The 19,130-nt window shown below is 43.5% G+C and overlaps 1 protein-coding gene across 1 annotated transcript in view; it reads right to left on the reverse strand.

The window, feature by feature from the left end:
- Positions 1-1,256: 1,256 nt before the first annotated feature.
- Positions 1,257-19,130, reverse strand: part of LOC147455543 (bifunctional nuclease 1-like) — a 36,597-nt gene continuing 18,723 nt past the window's right edge. The window contains exons 2-10 of the mRNA XM_086514301.1: positions 3,476-3,646; positions 3,319-3,371; positions 3,184-3,240; positions 3,035-3,100; positions 2,707-2,778; positions 2,486-2,607; positions 2,306-2,397; positions 2,166-2,221; positions 1,257-1,551 (exon numbers count right to left, since the gene is read on the reverse strand). Coding sequence (XP_086370427.1) covers positions 1,546-1,551; positions 2,166-2,221; positions 2,306-2,397; positions 2,486-2,607; positions 2,707-2,778; positions 3,035-3,100; positions 3,184-3,240; positions 3,319-3,371; positions 3,476-3,646 — 695 coding nt within the window. The 3' untranslated portion in view covers positions 1,257-1,545. The remainder of the gene's footprint in view (positions 1,552-2,165; positions 2,222-2,305; positions 2,398-2,485; positions 2,608-2,706; positions 2,779-3,034; positions 3,101-3,183; positions 3,241-3,318; positions 3,372-3,475; positions 3,647-19,130) is intronic.

A 19,130-nucleotide genomic window follows, 5' to 3' on the forward strand; every position in this document is an offset into this window, starting at 1 on the left:
AACGTTGTAGGAAACTAGAATAACATTTCTACTGCCAGAGAGAGAGAGAGAGAGAGAGAGAGAGAGAGAGAGAGAGAGAAATGAAATGAAATGTTATATTAACATCTTCAAAAGGCCAAAATGGCCTATGAGACCAAAACAGTTACAATTGGTGAATCTGATACCATGTCTAAGTACGGTAATTACAAAGGTAGAGAGAGAGAGAGAGAGAGAGAGAGAGAGAGAGAGAGAGAGAGAGAGAGAGAGAGAGAGAGAGACTCAAAATCTACAAAATTCCACACAAAGAAATATCACACACTACTGTGTCACTCAACATCCTTACCCATATGTAAAATCATACGAGGTTTTACCCTAATATACAAGTGTGTACGCTTAGCGCCACCAAAAATGTAAATTCTTATGTCACTTTGGTGTTGTAGCACATCCTCAGTAAACCCAATATCACTGCCAAAACTGGAAAGTGTTTTTAAGTGTGGTGAGGGAAACTTTTGGCAAGAGCTTTTTTATTTCACTTTCAAAAGAAGTTTAACGACACTATTTTGCAAGTAGAGCAAATTGAGTACATGAGTGAATTTGTATTAGACAATACTCTTTCCATCCACATCCTTTGACTAGTAGAAGATATCCATTGCCTCAGTCATGCATAACAGCAAAGAGAGTCTTTGTCAATACTTATTGCTTCAACCATACAAAAATTGTTAAGTCCCTTACTTGTTTGCAAGCCAACCAAATCCCCAATTCACCCAAGAGACGCTCCAATTTGCTTCCGAAACCATAGATGACAGCAAACCTCCTTACCCTTTAGGGACAGAAGATAGAGGAGATAAATACTCTAAGGGAGAAGCGGAGAGAGAATGACCCAAAAGCAATAACTCAATCCCTTTAGAGAATGCTCATCCAGCTGGATAATGAGAAAGAAGGGAAGAGGATCACTTATATAGAAGTATATGTGACCTAGGACCTTCAAAATCAGGGGCTCCGTTGACTCTATCTCTAATAAGCTGCCACATCATCAAACAAAGTGACGAGTGGCACTGAGTGTGCCATACAACCATACTATGCAACCTAGAATGCCACCATCTGGTGATGACATATCTCCAACATCCCCCACCCTGCCGTTGTGTGTGTGTATATGTGTGTGTGTGTGTGTGTGTGTGTGTGTGTGTGTGTGTGTGTGCGCCCGGGCGCACACAGAAACACACATGCACACGTCCTCAATCATCTCCCATAACTCAGCATCTTCCACAAGCTAGAGCTAAGGTACAATGCTTGAAAGCACAAGACAAACAGATGATTTTTCTCTGTTCATTTGTTTTCGATACACCAAGGGCAATTGTATATGAAGTTCTCCCCTTAATAACTGAGACACCTATTTACATACTTTCGCAGTTCCAATCTCATGGCCTGTAGCAAGGCCCAGTGAGAGCACCATTGTTCTGGTTCTTCACTTTGAACCTTAGCATATATGTACAAAATGGGAGGAAGTATAGTAATGAAGCCGGGTGTCAAGAAGCATCCGTGCTTATAGTATTACAGCAGCCATCTTCATAGCTGCAAAACACACACGGAAAATTTATCACAGATCATTCTAATGTACATTGATATCTTATATGGATGCTCACAGGGAAAGATAAAATGCTAGCCTTGGAAAAAAATTCGTTGTCAAGAAAGACTGCTTATAATAAATGCCCATCTTAAAATTTAAAGGCAAAGGCAAATTCACTAATTTTATCTGGGGAAGAAAGGCAATATATATAACAACGCCGGCCCCCCTTGCGACAATAGTGTTAAGATATGTGGTTGACAAAGGCAACATGTTCCAATTCGTGCTAAAATTTACCAATTCTTTGACACAAACAACACTACTAAAAAAACGTCTGAAAATTCTGGACCATGGATAACTGTCCGTTCCATAACTGAATTCTCTGCCTTGGCCAAAAATTTCCAACCTCACCATGTTGTGGAGCACTGATATGTGGAGGCACAAAAATTCCAACAATATGCTCCTCGGTGAATAATGAAATGCACACATACTCAAAATAGAGACAAATGTAAACGAAGCATGAGTTCATTAACAATTATACATAACTGACACCAATGTCAATTGTTATGTACCATGAGCTAAGGGCCAAAAGAGCTGATTGCATGAGACGAGATTGACTTACCAATCGAATCCTTCGTCGCTTAGCTCGCAAAATCTTGAGCTTATCCCTCCAATGTGCTGGACATATTACAGCAAGATTACTCGAGGTTCTGAATGAGCAGTTTTTAATGAAAAGACCCTGACGCATAATGAAAGCTTCACCTGCATCACTGTATCGTTCTTCGACAGCTGCTAAAAGCATATTCTTCACAAGGTTCATTTCCTCAGCTACGAGATCATGACCATTCTGTGGACTACAGGGCCATTCCACTATTCATTTCTGGCACGGACTGCCACACTCAAATCCAAGCTTTCAGATTTGAGAGATTCTAAGAAGCTCACCGATCTAGGGCAGATACGTGATTGCTATATTTTCTTGCCTTCGCTGCTGCTGTTTGTGTAGAAGTGTGCACAGGCTTCACACCGTCTTTAAAAACAATATCTTTATTTACGTAAATGGGCACCTAACAACCTCAAAGCTTTTTATTCAATAATGTAGTCAACACTAAAATAAATAGCACAAACCTTTCTGGTTCACATTTACTACAATAGCAGAGCCCTACCTTACATCTTACAGCTAGGTTTACAGCATCGGAAGGCCGGGCATCTACACTTCGCATTTCTTCCTCTCCTGGCTGTGAATTGCAAAATATTTGACTTTGTTAGGCATTGGCCGATGCATAATTGAACACAATACAATGCTGGGCATTTGCTAAAAGCAGGAAAACATAAATAAAATTTAACTAGGCACACTCAGTAACCTAGCCAGAAGCTTGCTTAGGCCCTACAGAAATTTTCTCCAAAAAAGAAAGGCATCATCTGTGTTGCTAATTGACAAAACCATAGCTCTAACATAATCTGCAACGAAGGAACATTACATCACTTAATTACCCTTCCAATGAAGATTCGCGCAAGATAAGTATCAGCAACTCTCTGTGTCACCTTCACCATACGAATCTGAGAAAATAAGAGTAAACCATAAAACGGTGAGTCCCTTGCTTTGAACTTTTATACAAACACACCAATGACATAAAACACACCTCATAGTTAAGAGCATCTATAAGATCCCGCATCAGTTGATATTGGTTGGGCCGCACCTACTTCGCTCATGAAATGATTACATCCCAAGATGAAAAAGAACAAGAAAAAATGTTCTCTCATTTTCAGAGACATACCGATGACTCATCACCACGTAAGGCCTTCATCAGCATTCTGACTGCCATGTCACCTATTCAATTACACAAGAAGAGATTCTAGTACACAGGAAAAGATAAAGATGCCTAGCACATCATAAGGACCTTTCACCCTAATAGCACATCATAAGAAACTTACCTACAATAATAGGCAGCAATACTTCAGTCTCCGAAAGAATCTTCAAGAAAATAGTCGGGTTCCTTGATCTGTACAGGAGTCTTCCTTTGGGAGGGTTCACATGGTCAATCTCTACTTCCCCACCATTTGCTAGGGTCATGAAAAGATGGCCCTGTGAGGGCAAGAGGCTCACTACAAAGGACAAACAATATTCCTTAGAAGATTGATAAACACTGACAAAAGCTCGTGTATTGAGCAGAAAAGACATCTAACACATCAAGGACAAACAGAAAACAAAGACTCAAATTTTTCTAGCAATAAATTGTCATACAGAGTACTCAGGCTGGACACTAAGGTAATGGTATGATTAGATTAAAAAATACAATTCGCTTCAGGAAGAAAGGCGCAAAATTCAGGCCTTGACAAAACAGTGAAAAAAGGTACGTACATTACAGCGGGCAGTATCGAAAGTCAACATAAGACACTGGCTAATAATTATCTTAACAAGATATTCGAATGTAAAGAAAGCCAGAACAGCAGCTAAGTAGGTAAGCAAACAACCTCACTCACCAGCACTTGTATATCACTTGCAGCACCTATAGAATTTTCTTAAAAAAAGGACAGAAAGATTAATATCCCACCCATAATATACACATGGTTTACTGAAATGTGACTAGAAAGGTACTCCATGCCGAGGAATAATAACAACTGTAAGAAAATTCGCAACATTTTAAATACTTCAGATTTTCACACTTGAGACAAGACATGGAGTGGCTGAGTTCCACTCCCACATGCACTAGCCCCTCGGTTCTTCGTCTTCAGAGAGTTCCGACAACTCGTCGTCCTCTAGTTCCAGAGAGGATGAGAAAAAGCCGAAGAAGCGGAGAAACAGCAAGAAAAGCAGGTTTCTGAAAAAGTTTGGAAGGCATACGGAGCCATCTAGCAGTTCGGACAATGAAAAAAAGGACAAGAAGACCAAGGAGTTCAAGGATGGGGTCACCCTTCTATTAAAGTTATGGCATCTCAAGTGAACTGCCCAATGTGATCCCAATATTTATTTTGGCTTTAGGTATTTATTTTACTTATTTGTCAAAGTTTGGGTGGGGCAATTTGCTAAGGTGACTATATAAGTACACCTTGCCCCCATTGTATAATCATCAATTCATTGCCAAGGTTGGTTGGTTTAGTAGTATATCTCTCTCTTTCTCTCTCTCGTGTATTCTCCCCATTGCTCTATGCTTCTGCATCGTCGACTTTGACATGGTATCAGAGCTTTGTGCTCCGTGACATTGGGCGAGGACAAGCACTTGTGCGTGGAGAAGAGGAAGGCATTAGGCCTTTGCAGCGTTTTTAACCCTCAACGTCCACAAGCTCCCTTGGCGACATTGGTCACCCCAGCCGAAGGCCGCCGATGATAAAACTTTGCTACCGCTGAAGTGCATGTATTCCTCGGTGTTTTAAAAACGCTAGCATTGCTAGCACCCGTGACGGGCACTCTTGACAGCGGCGCCAAATCCATTGTGTTGCCGTCCAGCGTTTTGAAACGTCATCGGTAGAAGGCCTTGGCAGCGCCATCGATACCCCCCTCACTGCCTTCAACAGCGTTTTGAAACGTCGGGCAGTCCAAGTAGCAAAGCAATGGGATTTTGCCTGCGTTCTGAAATGCATTCAGTAGCGATTTTCCGTTAGCATCGCCCCCTCCCTTCATGTGCGCAGGCAGCATTTTAAAACGCTGCTGCGTTTTCCCCATCATTGCCGACAGCCCCCCACCCCCTATTTCCCCTGTTTGTTGATTCGACCTTAAAGAGGCACATTTAGTTGCTTCAAGGTGAAGTTCAGAGAGGGCATTGGAGACCCCTTGGTTTCTTGTTGCTTGGCTTTGAGAGGAGAGTAAGTAGTTCGCGAGGGCAACTAATTTTCGGCCTGCTTTGGGAAAACGGCCTGCAAGAGCCTTGAAGGTGTTTTGGAGCAGCTCTGAAGGAGTAAAATTTATGCATCAAGTGCACCTTGTTCACCGGCGTCCTGTTTTCATAAGTGGCCTTGAGCTTACCCCACACAGTGTCAAGACCCTTAAGGTCTACCAAAATTTCATCCGAAACAGCCATCTTTACATACGCAATAGCCTTTTGTTTAAATTAAGCCATGCCTCATTTGTCATAGCTACAGGTCTTGCATCTTGCACTGCACAATCGCAATCTTTTAAGAAAAGAATGCCATGCATTCTCTCTTTCCATAAATTGAATCCAGTGCCTTCGAATCTCTTGATTTCGAAGCAATTCTTCATCTCCATAGAGGAGGAGGCCATATTATCAGTTTTGTGCACAGAAAACAGAAAATTGAATTTTTGTAATTTAAAAAATCAAAAATTAATAATTTGCTGAAATTTCATTGAATTTTGCAAAATTTTTGTAAAAACAAGTGACTTGCTACAAAAGAAAAGAATTGTAGTAAGAGAGACGGAGAGGAAACTTGCTTGCAGCGATGCAAACTTCATAAAATGGGAGAGACTTCCAGCGATGCAAACTTCATAAAATGGGAGAGAAAGCTTCTCGAGGGTGTAGGGCTGAAATACTCAATTGTTCGCGACGAACTCCTTGCAAGGAATTTGCACGAGGCTCTGATACCAGTTGAAAGAGGAGGTTTGCGAACCCAGGTTGGGTGAGTTTGGGCAACAGTGTGTGTACGTGCACGTGGCGTGCAGAGAAACAAAGAGAGGTAGCATTGAGGTCTTGTTGCAGGAAGAGGCTATGATTTTATGACGTCCTAAAAACCTCAAGTGATGAGATTTTGAGACCCTTTTTGTTAAAATGGGACGTTTGGCCACTTGAACAATATGTAACCTTTAAAAATAGTCCAAGCTGTACATGCCCAAAATGGTGGGCCAAAATAATATCGAAAATGTCTATGAAGCTCTCGATCAAGCTACACGGTGGAAATGGTCCAAAGGTGACAGCTCGGCATTTACCACAACATGAATCTAATAGTAACAAGATTTAGTAAGGCAGATTGCTAAATAGGTTACAACGATCATAATTTGTATCTCAGACCCTCAACTGAAATGTGATTGATCAGTGACTGATGTCTTTGTAAAAGTGCTCCATTTGTGGAGTCTAGTGCATGGGTACATAGAGTCACTGTCTACTGAAAAAAGCTTCTGTCCTTTGGCTATTTTGCAGGCGTAATCGAGGGCGATTACGATTCTTTCAAGAGGGGTGATGACGTGGCACGCCCAACTAGAGAGAACTGGCCGGGAGGACAAGAGAAACAGAACCCACCAAGTGTGGCCGAAGGACCTAAACAGAAGGGGTAAGGGTTTTTAATGAAAACCTAACCCTACCCAACTTATGGAGCACCGGTCGAGGGGCCTAAAGCCTACTGATAAAAAGCGTAAGGGCTGCAGGTGAAATCCGCAAATTGCACTAGCTGCTGCAACGCGGCACTATGTACCGATTTTTACGCTTTGTGCTGCTGTTTTTGGCAGATTTGAGCACTAGCTTTTGGAGCCATTGCTTTTGGAGATTAGTACTTTTGGATCAAGTGCTTTTGCGGCTCAGCTTTTGGGCATCCCTTGTATGTTTAAAAGTGCCTAGAGGGCCACTCTTGAAAGAGCATCTGGACGCGGAGTCTCGGAGAGAGTTGGGCCTTCGGGAGTTATACCTTTGCAAAGCCGCAATAAAGAAATACCGAAAAGGGTCCCAATCTTTGGGACCAACACATTTGGAGACGGAACTCCGTCGTGTCGACTCTCCTTTTCTCTCTCTTCGAGTTCAATTATTTGCAGATTTTGTTTGTTGTTCGTGTGTTGCTATTAATTTCTCGCTTGGAGTGTCCTAGCCTGTAACAAAACCTTTTGTGCTTCTTCTTCTCCTAGGGTTTACGCGAAATCTGCTGATTGGCTAGGGTCAGGGCTCAGGGAGTCTTAACCCTCTGGGTCTTCAGTGGCTTGACACGTCAATAGTTTGTGGCAGGGTATTCCACAAATCATCCCTGAAAGTGAGGCGCATAATAGAAATCGGCCCACATGATGCAACATGTTCTTGTGACAAAGGGCCTTTGGAATATTGCGCAGGGCATTGATGTACGTCCTGGTTCTGAGGATGTAGGCGATGTTGAGGATGTTGCAGGTCTTGCTGCAAGGATTGTTGCTGTTAGAGTTGTTTTGCCTACGGCACAACAAGCTCGTTGGGATGTAAAGGATGCGCAGGCTCATGCATTGATTCCGTTGTCTGTGAAGCGCACCATTACTCCCCACATTCGTTCAATGAAATCTGCAAAACAGGCTTGGGATATTCTGGCTGGTCTTTATGCAAGCCGCAATGAGGCAAAAATTGCATTGCTGCGTAAAGAGCCGGAGTCGAAGATTATGCATGAGAAAGATGATATGGACACTTTCCTTGCTGGTGTCAAGGATATCAATGAGCAACTTATTTCTGCATGTGAAGTCATTTCAGACAGTTCCCTTGTGCAGACTGTTCTTGATGCCTTACCAGATTCTTACCAGACTTTTGCTAGTACTTGGAGACCTATGACCCAAGGAAATCCTGAAGTTGTCAAGTTTGATGCATTGTGCACATTGATGTTACAAGAGTCATTTTCCAGAAAAAACACGACTAGACAGCGTGCAATTGAACAGGCTTTTATTGCTTCTCAAAGAAAGGGTGGTAACAGCAATGCAGCCACTTCTTATGGTTCTGCTGCGAGTGGCAAAAATTCTGTTTCTAATGCTTCTGCTGGTAGCAATCCGTCTGGAAATTCTGGTGATAAGGGCAAAAAGAAGATGCATTGCCATTATTGTAAAGCTAATGATTACTTGATCAAGCAGTGTCCTAAGTTGAAGGCCAAAGAGGCTAAGAAGAAAGAAGGTGGTTCCACTGCAAATGTTGGTTCCACTGCAGATGTAGCCATTGTTTAGTCTTCTGTGAAAGGAGACTGTGATGCTGATGTTGATGCAGAATGGGCTTTTAGTGCAGAGTGCACTTACAATCCTGCTGTCCATGATGCATGCATGTCAATTGCTGCAGATTCACATGTGTGGTATTTCGACAATGGTGCTACAAAGCACATTACCTCAAATCGTGAATTGTTCACATCTCTCAAGTCGGTCCCTCGTGGGAATTCAGTCACTTGTGCCAACAATGCCTCTTATACGGTTCAAGTCACAACCCGGTGACGTGGCTGCCCATAAACACACGCCCCCTGGCAAGAAAAGGCGACGTGGCTGGTTGGCTGCAGTGATGACGTGGCTGCACAATACGGTCAGGCCCGCAAATCGCGGCGCAGATTGCGGAGGTCCGTACTGCTGATGTGGCAGCGCTGTACGGCAGTTTTTTTGCTTTTGGCTATGCAGTCTCAGAGAGAAGAGAGAGAGCTCTTGCTTTTGCTTTTTCTACGCAAAACAGCATGGGAGAGAGAGAAAGAGCTTCAAGTTTAAAAGATGCTTTAAATTGCAAGCCTATTATTGGGGCAGCTTTTTATGGGAAGCTTTTGGGGCTTTTGATTTTCAGCTTTTGGGACAGTTTTTGGGCTCTGCTTTTAGCACCCCTTGTACTCTTTAAATAAGCAGGCAAGGCCTCATAACTCAGAGCATCTGGACGCAGAGTCTGAGTGTGAGCGCCTGCCCGGCGCCCGCACTCTTGTACTTTGAACACAGATTAATACAAAAAGAAATACCGGAAGGGGCGCCAGTCTTTGGGGCCAATAACTCTAGGCACAGAACTCCGCCGGGCGAGTGTCGAATCAATTGTAAACTGTGAATTGTTTTGAAGTGGTTATTTGTGCTGTCGTGGTAGATTCTCGACTTGGAGTGTCCCAAGTCTGTTACAGTGGTATCAGAGCACGGCTGATTTCTCTTCTACGGAAAATACGATCCCTAAATTTTTTCCGCGGCACCTATGGCTTCAGGCAAAGATCAATCGACTCCCTCTGCATCCGGAGATGCGGGAAGGGATCACAACGAAGATTCACCCAAGGAGTATGGCCCGCCTCGGCCTACTCAGGCAGAGCGTCAAGAGATAGAGCCCCGACAATTGATTGGCGATGCAACAAAGATGATGCTTAATTTTGCCAAAGACCCGAAATTGGCTAAAAAACTTCTTTCGAAGAGGTGTACACGCAGTGGCAGAAAACCACAAAACCACCCCGAAAACCTGCTCTCAAGAAACCTCCTACTCCCAAGACGTATACAGAGAAAGAATTAGAAGAGGTGGTTGATGCACGAAGTGCTCAGCTTTTTGACGCGCAGAACAAAGCTAAAAAGCACGGTAAAAAGCAGAAGAAAGGCACTGACTTCCCGGGTTATTTGGGTCGTCAGTCGACATTTGAAAAGGCAAAGAAACAGAAGAAGCGTGCTCGATTTGAAGGAGTACCCAATTCTTCTTCTTCTTCCTCTTCTGACGGTTCTTCTAGCTCATCTGACTCAAGCGAAGAAGACAGAAAAGGCAAAAAGCGAAGCAAAAAGCAACGCTTCGGAAAGGGCAAGAAAAAGGCAAAGAAGTCTAAATCTCGCCCCGTGATTGACAGTTCTACAGAAGACTCGTCTACAAACACTTTGGACTCTGATGAGAGCAACTTTTGTGCAAAGAAGAAGAATTTTTACAAAGCCAACCAAGATGACTTTCTGAAACACAAAAGCAAGAAAGTCCGAGAGTTTAAGGAAGGTGAACAGTCAATTAAATTTGACACGTTTTTTGGTTATAGAGATGCTTCGAAGGCTTTGTCTTTTGTACAGCAATTTGACATCGCTTTTGCGGGAGGGCGTTACTCAGAGCACTCTAAGATTCGGAGAGCTGCCTCTTACTTTAAGGGGAATGCTCGAACTTGGTCGTCCACGCTTCTATTAAACAAGACTACGTCAATTAAATGGCTGAAATTCAAGAGGCTTTTTATTTCTTCTTGGCTGACTCGAGAGTATGAACGTGATATACGAACTACTTCGAACCATCTTCGGATGACCAAGAAGGATACAGTGGACGCTTATTGCGAGAGATTCTGGAGCTCTTTTCTACCCGCCTCTTCATTTAAGAAGATCTCGTTCAAGGAACAGATTGAGCGGTTTACCTTGGGTCTACCTACAGAGATCCGAGACCATTGCTTGGAACAAAAGTCAGCTTCCATTCAGGAGTTGATGAGTCATGCGAAACGTGGTTTTGCCATTCACTTGGCAGTTTGACCTACCCCACCGATGAGATCATGACACAAAGAGCCGAACAAACTTCGACAAATGAAAGTAGAAAGAGGAAGAGCAACCCAGAAAAGAAAGATGCACGACCCAAGCTTACTGCTCAGGAGCGGGCTCGCTACATCAGGGAAGGGAAGTGCTTTGGATGCAGAGAAACTGGACATATTTCCGCGAAGTGCCCTAAAAAGGCACAGAAAGAACAAAACGACAAGGACGATGAAAGGCCTGAGAGTTCGAGAGCAGCTGAGGAACGTGGAAGAAAAGGCAAGATGAAAACAAGACTTGTTCCAGATTGCATGGGTACCAATCCCAGCACGTTGGACGAGAGTACACAACTTTGCCGAGCTTGGGGAAAAGTGAAAGACCAAGAAGCCCTTATCTTTTTCGATGGAGGAGCCAAGGCCAACTTCATTTCACCGGAATTGGCGGCGCGGCTAAATCACTCCAGATCGGATGGGACCACTTGCAGAGGCAGTTCTAGCAGCACCGGCAGGGACGTAGCCATTACACCTGTCATTGGCAAGCTTCGGTTGCATTGTCAGGGGTATTTGGGGCATGAGGACTTTTATATAATGCCTTTGGAAGGTTGTGATGTCCTCTTGGGAATTCCCTGGTACCACAAGAACAACGCCGTGGTCAACTATCGGGCGAGGAAAGCGACATTGACCACAGAGAAGGGTAGAACCATTCTACTTGACATAAAACTGAAGGACGATTCTGTCCCTATTGTATCGCCTTCTGTCATTTCTAAATTAATGAAGTCCAGTCTGTTTGTTTACTCGATCTTTCTGAAAGAGTTGAGTGATGAGGATGGACAAATACGTCAGAACTTGATAAAGAACACCAAGATTTTCTCCACTCTCATGCCAATTGCTTCTCAAAGGGCCTGCCAGGCGAGTTACCACCCGCTCGTTCTAAAGATCATACCATTGATTTGATTCCTGGAAGCACGCCACCGAACCAGCCACCTACCGTGTGAGCCGAGCCCAGAATGAAGAGATTATGAACCAAGTCAAAGACCTCTTGGAAAAGGGTCTTGTCCAGCCTAGTACTTCGCCGTATTGCTCTCCAGTGTTGTTGGTTTTGAAGAAAGACGGATCTTGGAGAATGTGCATCGATTATCGAGCTTTCAACAGATTTCCGATTCCTAGGATCGATGATATACTCGACAGATTACAAGGATCCTCGTGTTTTAGCAAGATTGATTTGAAGAGTGGATATCATCAGATCCGAATCGCGCCAACAAACGTCTACAAAGACAGCCTTTCGGACGACTTTTGGGTTATTTGAGTTTTTGGTGATGCCTTTTGGCCTAACTAATGCTCCTGCGACATTTAACCGGATGATGGACAGGATTTTTTGAGAGTACAGGCTATTTGTTGGCACTTTCTTTGACGATATCATTGTTTTCTCCAAGAATGAGGCAGAACATAGATCATATCTTTAAGGCATTACGAGATCACAAGCTAGTGATTAATGCGAAGAAAAGTGAATTTTTCCTACCAGAGATACACATTTTGGGACACATTGTGTCAGCAGCAGAAGTGCAAATGGATCTGGCCGAGATCGATTTGAAGAATGTCCATGAAGTTAGAAGCTTCTTGGGATTGTGTTCGTACTACAGGCGGTTCATTCGAAAGTTTGCAGAGGTTGCTTCCCCTTTGCATATCTTGACACAAAAAGGAGTCCCTTTCTCGTGGGGACCCACAGAGGTGACTACCTTTCAGACTTTGAAAGAGAAATTGACTACGGGACCAGTTTTGACTTTGCCGGACTTGCAGAAGTCATTTGAAGTATATTGTGATGCTTGTGGTCGTAGTCTGGGTGCGGTCTTAATGCAAGAAGGCCATGTCATTGCTTACGAGAGCCGATTGTTCTCAAGGCCAGAATTGACAGCACAGATTTATGAGAAAGAGCTTTTGGCGGTTATCCATGCTCTTACTCAGTGGCGGCACTACCTACTCGGAGCGGATTTTACTATCTTTACATACCATCAGAGTTTATGCTACTTGTCACAGAAGCAGCTATCGAAAATGCAGATGCGGTGGGCAAACATCTTGTCACAGTTCCACTTCCAGATTGTCCATGTTCAGGGACCTCGAAAGCCGTTGGTTCTAGCTATTTCCGCGATACATCATAGGAGCTTCGAGGATATGGTCGACCAATATGCCACAGATCCGAATTTTGCAGACGTTTTCACACAGATACGGGATGGGGAGAGAGTAGCGGGATATTCCATTCGGGATGGCTACTCTTGATGAGGAAAACCATGTTGTGCAGTATACAGCCGTTGAGGGAAAAGGTTATGACCGAATGCCACAGCATTGCTACCACCATGAAAGGGGTAGAGAGAGACTTCTTTTGGCCGAGACTCAAGAAGGATGTGGACGAGTTTGTGCGCAGTTGCTTTGTATGCCAGAAGGTCAAGTTTGACAGGCATAAAGCACAGGAATTGTTACAGCCTTTGCCCATACCCACTCGCCCCTCGAAAAGTATTGCAATGGATTTCATTTTTAATCTCCTGAGAACACAGAGTAGTCACGATGGTATCTGGACTGTTATTGACAGATTTAGTAAGCACGCTCGTTTCATTTCAGTGAAGAAAACAGTCAAGCCGAATCACTTAGCGAGACTGTTTGTGGCCCAGATTTTCAGATTACATGGCATGCCTTAGACGATTGTCTCCAACAGGAACCCCAGATTTACGAGTTTGTTTTGGAAGACAATTTGGGAGAACATCGACACGCGGTTGCAGTTCGTCATCTTTCCACCCGCAAACTGACGGGCAATCTGAGATTGCCAATTCAGTGGTTTTAGATTTATTGAAAGTCTTATATCTCGGATTAGAAGACTCAATGGGAAAAGTATCTACCTTTGGTGGAATTTGCCTACAACAACACGATCACTCTTCGACGGTGAAGGCGCCATTTGAGATTATTGAAGGTGCTGTGAAGGTTCCACCCTTCCTAAGCATGAAAGATAAGATTTTTAAAGGCGATGAGTACACGCGCGACTTGGACACGCCTTTTGCCAAGGTCCGCGAGGCTTTGCAGAAATCTCAGGAAAGACAGAAAAAGGCAGCAGATCGCCATCGTCGCGATTTGAAATTGAAGGAGGATGATTGGGTGCTCTTACGCTTTGAGAAGGCACGGAGAAAGAAGAAGGGAAAGGAGAGGCTTTTTCCAAAGCTTAGTATGCGATACTCCGGACCTTTCGAGATATCCGAAAAGATCAATGATGTCTCCTTCCAACTGAAACTGCTTGACACTTGGAGGATTCACAATGCATTTCATGTGAGTCTCTTGAAACCTTTTAAAGGTGATGTGCCCGAAGATGGGGAGCCTGATGAGCAGCCGACGTGGAAGAAAACGAGGAGATCCTTGTGATGAGCGCGCGGCGGTGTGTGCAAGTAATAGAGCACGCGAGGAAGTGCAAGGTGTGTGCAGAGAGAGGTGGCGAAAGCGAACAGGAGAGAGAGCGCTTGCAGAACGAAGGGGGAGAGAGAGAGAGAGAGAGAGAGAGAGAGAGAGAGAGAGAGAGAGAGAGCTCACGTTTTTGGGGAAAACTCAATAAGTGAGTTTTGGGTTTTCCCACTTTTATTATAAGTGACCTTTAAAAAATGTGTCCAGGTTCAATATGAACCTGGACAAAGTATAAAAATGTACAAAAAGGGGTTATTTAGGCCTTTAACCCAACAACCTCCCACTTAAAGGCATAAATGACGCCTTTAAGTTAACCAACTCCCACCAGCTGTATGCAATGCTCATGTTGAGCCTTAGCAAGACTCTTGGTGAGAACATCTGCATGGTTATCCTGTGTATGGATCTTAGTCAAGCTGACTAGACCATCCTCCAATGCCACAATTTTCTGTAACCTAGGACACCAAGAGACTGCACCACCAACAATGGCAAATACATATCCACTGGTAGATTTCCTAGTATCCATGTAACCTGCCACGTCTGCATCACAATATCCCTGCAACTTTAAGTCACTTTTGTCATAACAGATACACTTTGATTGTGTACCTTTCAAATATCTCAGAATGCATTTGACAGCTTCCCAATGCGCTTTGCCAGGATTCGACATGTATCGACTAACAACTCCCACTGCATAAGCAATGTCGGGACGAGTGGCTATCATACCATACATAAGAGAACCACAAGCTGATGCATAAGGAACTCCCTTCATTGCTTTCAATGCCACCTCATCCTTTGGGCAATCTGCTTTGCTAAGCTTAGTGTATGGAGGTAAAGGTACTCCAAGAGGCTTAGCATCAGCCATATTAAACCTGTCAAGTACTTTTGCAATGTACCTTTCTTGAGATAAAAACAGCAATTTCAGCTTTCTATCTCTTTTAATACGCATGTCCAAAATATGCTCTGCATCACCCAAATCCTTCATAGCAAATGTTGAATTTAGCTTACATTTCAGAGCATCAAGACTAGTCTTATGTTTCCCGGCAAGCAGCATGTCATCAACATAGAGAACAAGTACGATGGGACTACCATCTTCATCCCTTTTCGTATACAAACAATGATCTGCATGGCTGCGTTTAAAGCCTTGAGACAGCATAAAAGTGTCAAACTTCTTATACCACTGCCGTGATGATTGTCTCAAACCATATAAAGCCCTTTTCAGTTTGCATACAAGTTCCTCACGTGTAGGAACTACAAAACCTTCAGGTTGTTTCATGTATGTGTCCTCTTCAATGTCACCCTGCAAAAACATTGTCTTTACATCCATTTGATTCAATTCCAAATCAAGCACCGCAACGACAGCAAAAAGGACACGTAAAGTTGTAAGCTTTACAACGGGAGAAAAGATTTCTTGAAAATCAATTCCTTCTTTTTGTGCATATCCTTTTGCAACCAATCTTGCTTTGTACTTGGGTTTTTCATCCACAATCTTAATCTTGTATACCCATTTGTTAGGAAGAGCCTTTCTCCCTTTAGGCAATGGCACAAGATCCCAAGTATCATTTGCATACAAGGATTTCATTTCCTCTTGCATTGCAAGCTCCCACTTACTGCTTGACTCACATGTCTTTGCCTCTTTAAACGTAAGAGGCTCTCCCTCATCTGTCAACATAATGTAATGTGAAGAGGGATCATATCTACTCACACTCCGTCTTGGACGAGTAGACCGCCTCACCCAATGATCCACATTATCCGGTAATGGGTCTACATCAGGTGGCATAATAAAATCATCAACAATGGGCTGTTGTACATCATTCCTGAGGATCAAAAATAGGCCTAACAAGTGGCTGGTCATGTTGAAATTTGACCCTTTTATGGTCATGCTTTGAGGCACAATTGTTTTGAAGCAGCCTTGCCTCATTAAAAACAACATCCCGGCTGCGTACAACCCTTTTGAGCTGAGATAACCAAATCCTGTAACCCATTTCGCCTTCTTCACCATATCCCATGAAAAGGCCTTTAATGGATTTGGCATCTAGTTTACTCCTCAACTCAGGTCTAACATGCACAAAAGCCTCGCAACCAAAAATGCGTAAGTGATCATATGAAGCAAGCTTGCCAGACCAAACCTCTTCAGGGATGTCACCTTTCAAAGACATGTGAGGGGATCGATTGCATATATGGACTGCAGTTTTCAAAGCTTCTCCCCAAAATCCATGAGAGAGATTAGCTGTGGACAGCATGCATCTCACCCTCTCACAAAGTGTCCTATTGAATCTTTCAGCCACACCATTAGAAGAGGGGCTGTATGGCACAGTAAGCTCCCTCTTAATGCCCAAATTTTCACAAAATTTGTTAAATTCAGCACTTGTGAACTCCCCCCCATTGTCCGTACGCAAGCATTTTAGATTTCTACCTGTTTGGGTGGTCACAAATGCATGAAATTTCTTAAACACAGCAAAGGCTTCATCCTTAGATTTAAGCAAATAAACCCAAATTTTTCTAGAATGATCATCAACAAAGGAGACAAAATAGCATGCACCTTCCATAGACTTAGTAGGCATGCTACATACATCAGAATGTACAAGATCAAGCACACAAGATTTACGAGAGACACCAAAGTAATAAGAACGCTTTACTTGCTTGCCATATTGACATTCATTACAAAAGTCAAGCTTTGTGCCTTTAGCATCAAGCTTGTTTAAAGTACAAAGTTTAGAAAGGCCCTTTTGGCTCATATGGCCAAGCCTCTTGTGCCACAACTCCATGTGAGAGTTAATTTCAGCCAATGCAATAAACTTGCCAACACGGCCTTTCCATGCATGCAATAAAGTGTCCCCTTCTTTGTGCCCTTTACAATCAGCCTTGAGCCTTTAGTCATTTTCCATGATCCTCTCTCAAACAAGATGCTGTAACCATGCATATCCATCTGACCAACAAAAAGCAGACTCTTCTTGATTCCCGGCACATACCTAACATCATGCAAGACAAGCTCATTTGTGCCATCTATGGAGAGATGCACTGTGCCAATACCCTCAATGGAACATGCATCATTGTTTCCAAGGTATACATGGCCACGCTTGCCTGCATCAAAAGTAGAGAAACACTCCTTGATAGGAGTCACATGAAATGAAGCACCGGAATCAACAATCCAAGTCTGGGATAATGCATCATTGACAGTTAACAACGCATCAATAAGAGAGGTATCAATGTCATAAGCATCATCATCTGACAAAGTGGCACACAAGATGTCCTCTACATCTGACAGCTCCTCAATCACAACACTAGAAGTCACATTGGCCTTCTCTTTGTCCTTTGAGCTATCCTGTGCATTTGCCTTGACTTCCTTCTTCTCTTTCTTTTTGTCTCCGCCATTCTTTTTCCGTTCTAACTCGGCTTTGTAGTACCTGCAATCGGATTTCTTGTGACCTTTCTTGCCACACTGATAGCAAGTCACATCACCCTGGCCTTTGCTGGCATTTCCCCTTTCCTTACTTTTACTCTTACTCCTTTGTGCATGGGCATTCTTCTTTTCTGTCGTGCCTCTAACCATGTTGGCAGAGCTGCCTCCCTCTCCACTTGCTTTCCTCCTGATTTCCTCATTCAAGATAGAACCCCTAACACCATCAAAAGTCAAATTGGGGTTATTTGACAATGAAACCACCAATGTTTCCCATGACTCAGGTAAGGCTATAAGCAAGAAGATAGCTTTCAGCTTATCATCAAAGGGAGGCAAGCCTGAATCCTGTAACTGCGACAAAGTACCTACGAACAACAACAAGTGCTCTGCAACGCTGTCACGTGACACATCCAACCCTATGTGTCCGTGGACAAGCTACACCATAGCAAGGTTCCCGTCAGTCCAGTCAGTTTAGATTAGAAGTGATCTGACACTTTTGTGAGTCTATTCGAAGACCGTGCATGCTCAGTCACTCACTGTAGATGCATATCCTCTGGTTACACACCGCATAAGCATAAGCATTTCCATCAAAGTCAGTTTGGGGATTTTTCAAGTGACTTTATCCTATTTTTCCCTATATTTAACATTTTTCACTTATTTATTAAGTGACTTTTGTTGGATACTCAATAGGGCAAATTGGGTAAGTTAATATATAAGCAAACCCAAGTTAGCACAATTGGGCAAATGAGCAAAGAGCACAACAGGCTTCCCCAAGCAGCAGGTGTTCCCTCCCTCTCTCAACAAGACCTCCCCAAGTCATCCCTTGGTGAGCCATCCCCGCATTTAGCATCGCCATCCACTCCCTCCCTTTGGCGTTTTCTCCCACAGCAAGCCTCGCTAGCAAAGTGACCTCCCTTGGCGTTTTTCCCGCGACCAACAAACCACAGCCACTAGCATTTTTGATCGCCAGCCCTAGAGCAAACCTCAGCGTTTTTCAGCATGGAATTACTGCCAGACTCAGCATTTTATCTCAGCCTTTCAGCATGGAAAAACACAGCATGAACAGGTTTTATTAGCAGGTCAAATCAGCCCTAAACACAGCTTTGATCCCTGCAAATATTCAGTGTTTCAGCCTACGACAACAGTCCCAAAAACGCAGCCTGACAGAGATATCCTCAGTGTTTTTGCCATCAGCATGACCCCCGACAAACTTGTCACATTCAGCCATAAAGACAACAGTAAAACAGTCATTTTCAACCACCGAAACAGCCCCGAAATTCAGCAGATAGAAGACCCCAGATTTCAGCCCTAAGTCGTCGTCATCATCACCATCGTCGTCATCGGCATAATCCAAGTTGCATCAGTCCATTGCATACGCATTGTACCACTTTGTGCAATCAATAGTAGACCACTCTCGCCGACGAGAGTGGGGCCTTCGGAGGAGGGTTTTACAACCTCTCGGGTGTCGTATCTCTTCTCTCTCCTTCTCTCAATCTCATACACTTGCACGCACAATATCCACTCACTTTGTTCGTGATCATAGCACTCTCCATAAAGACGGAAGGCTCTCTCCTTCCCTAAGAACTAAAAGGAATCTTGAGAAAATATAGATCACTAACCTTGAGAAAATACAACATTCATTCCGCTGCACCTTACATTGGTATCAGAGCTCTGTACTATTCA

This window comes from Adiantum capillus-veneris, chromosome 6, assembly GCF_014529385.1.
Source record: "Adiantum capillus-veneris isolate H3 chromosome 6, ASM1452938v2, whole genome shotgun sequence".
NCBI classification, from domain to species: Eukaryota; Viridiplantae; Streptophyta; class Polypodiopsida; order Polypodiales; family Pteridaceae; genus Adiantum; species Adiantum capillus-veneris.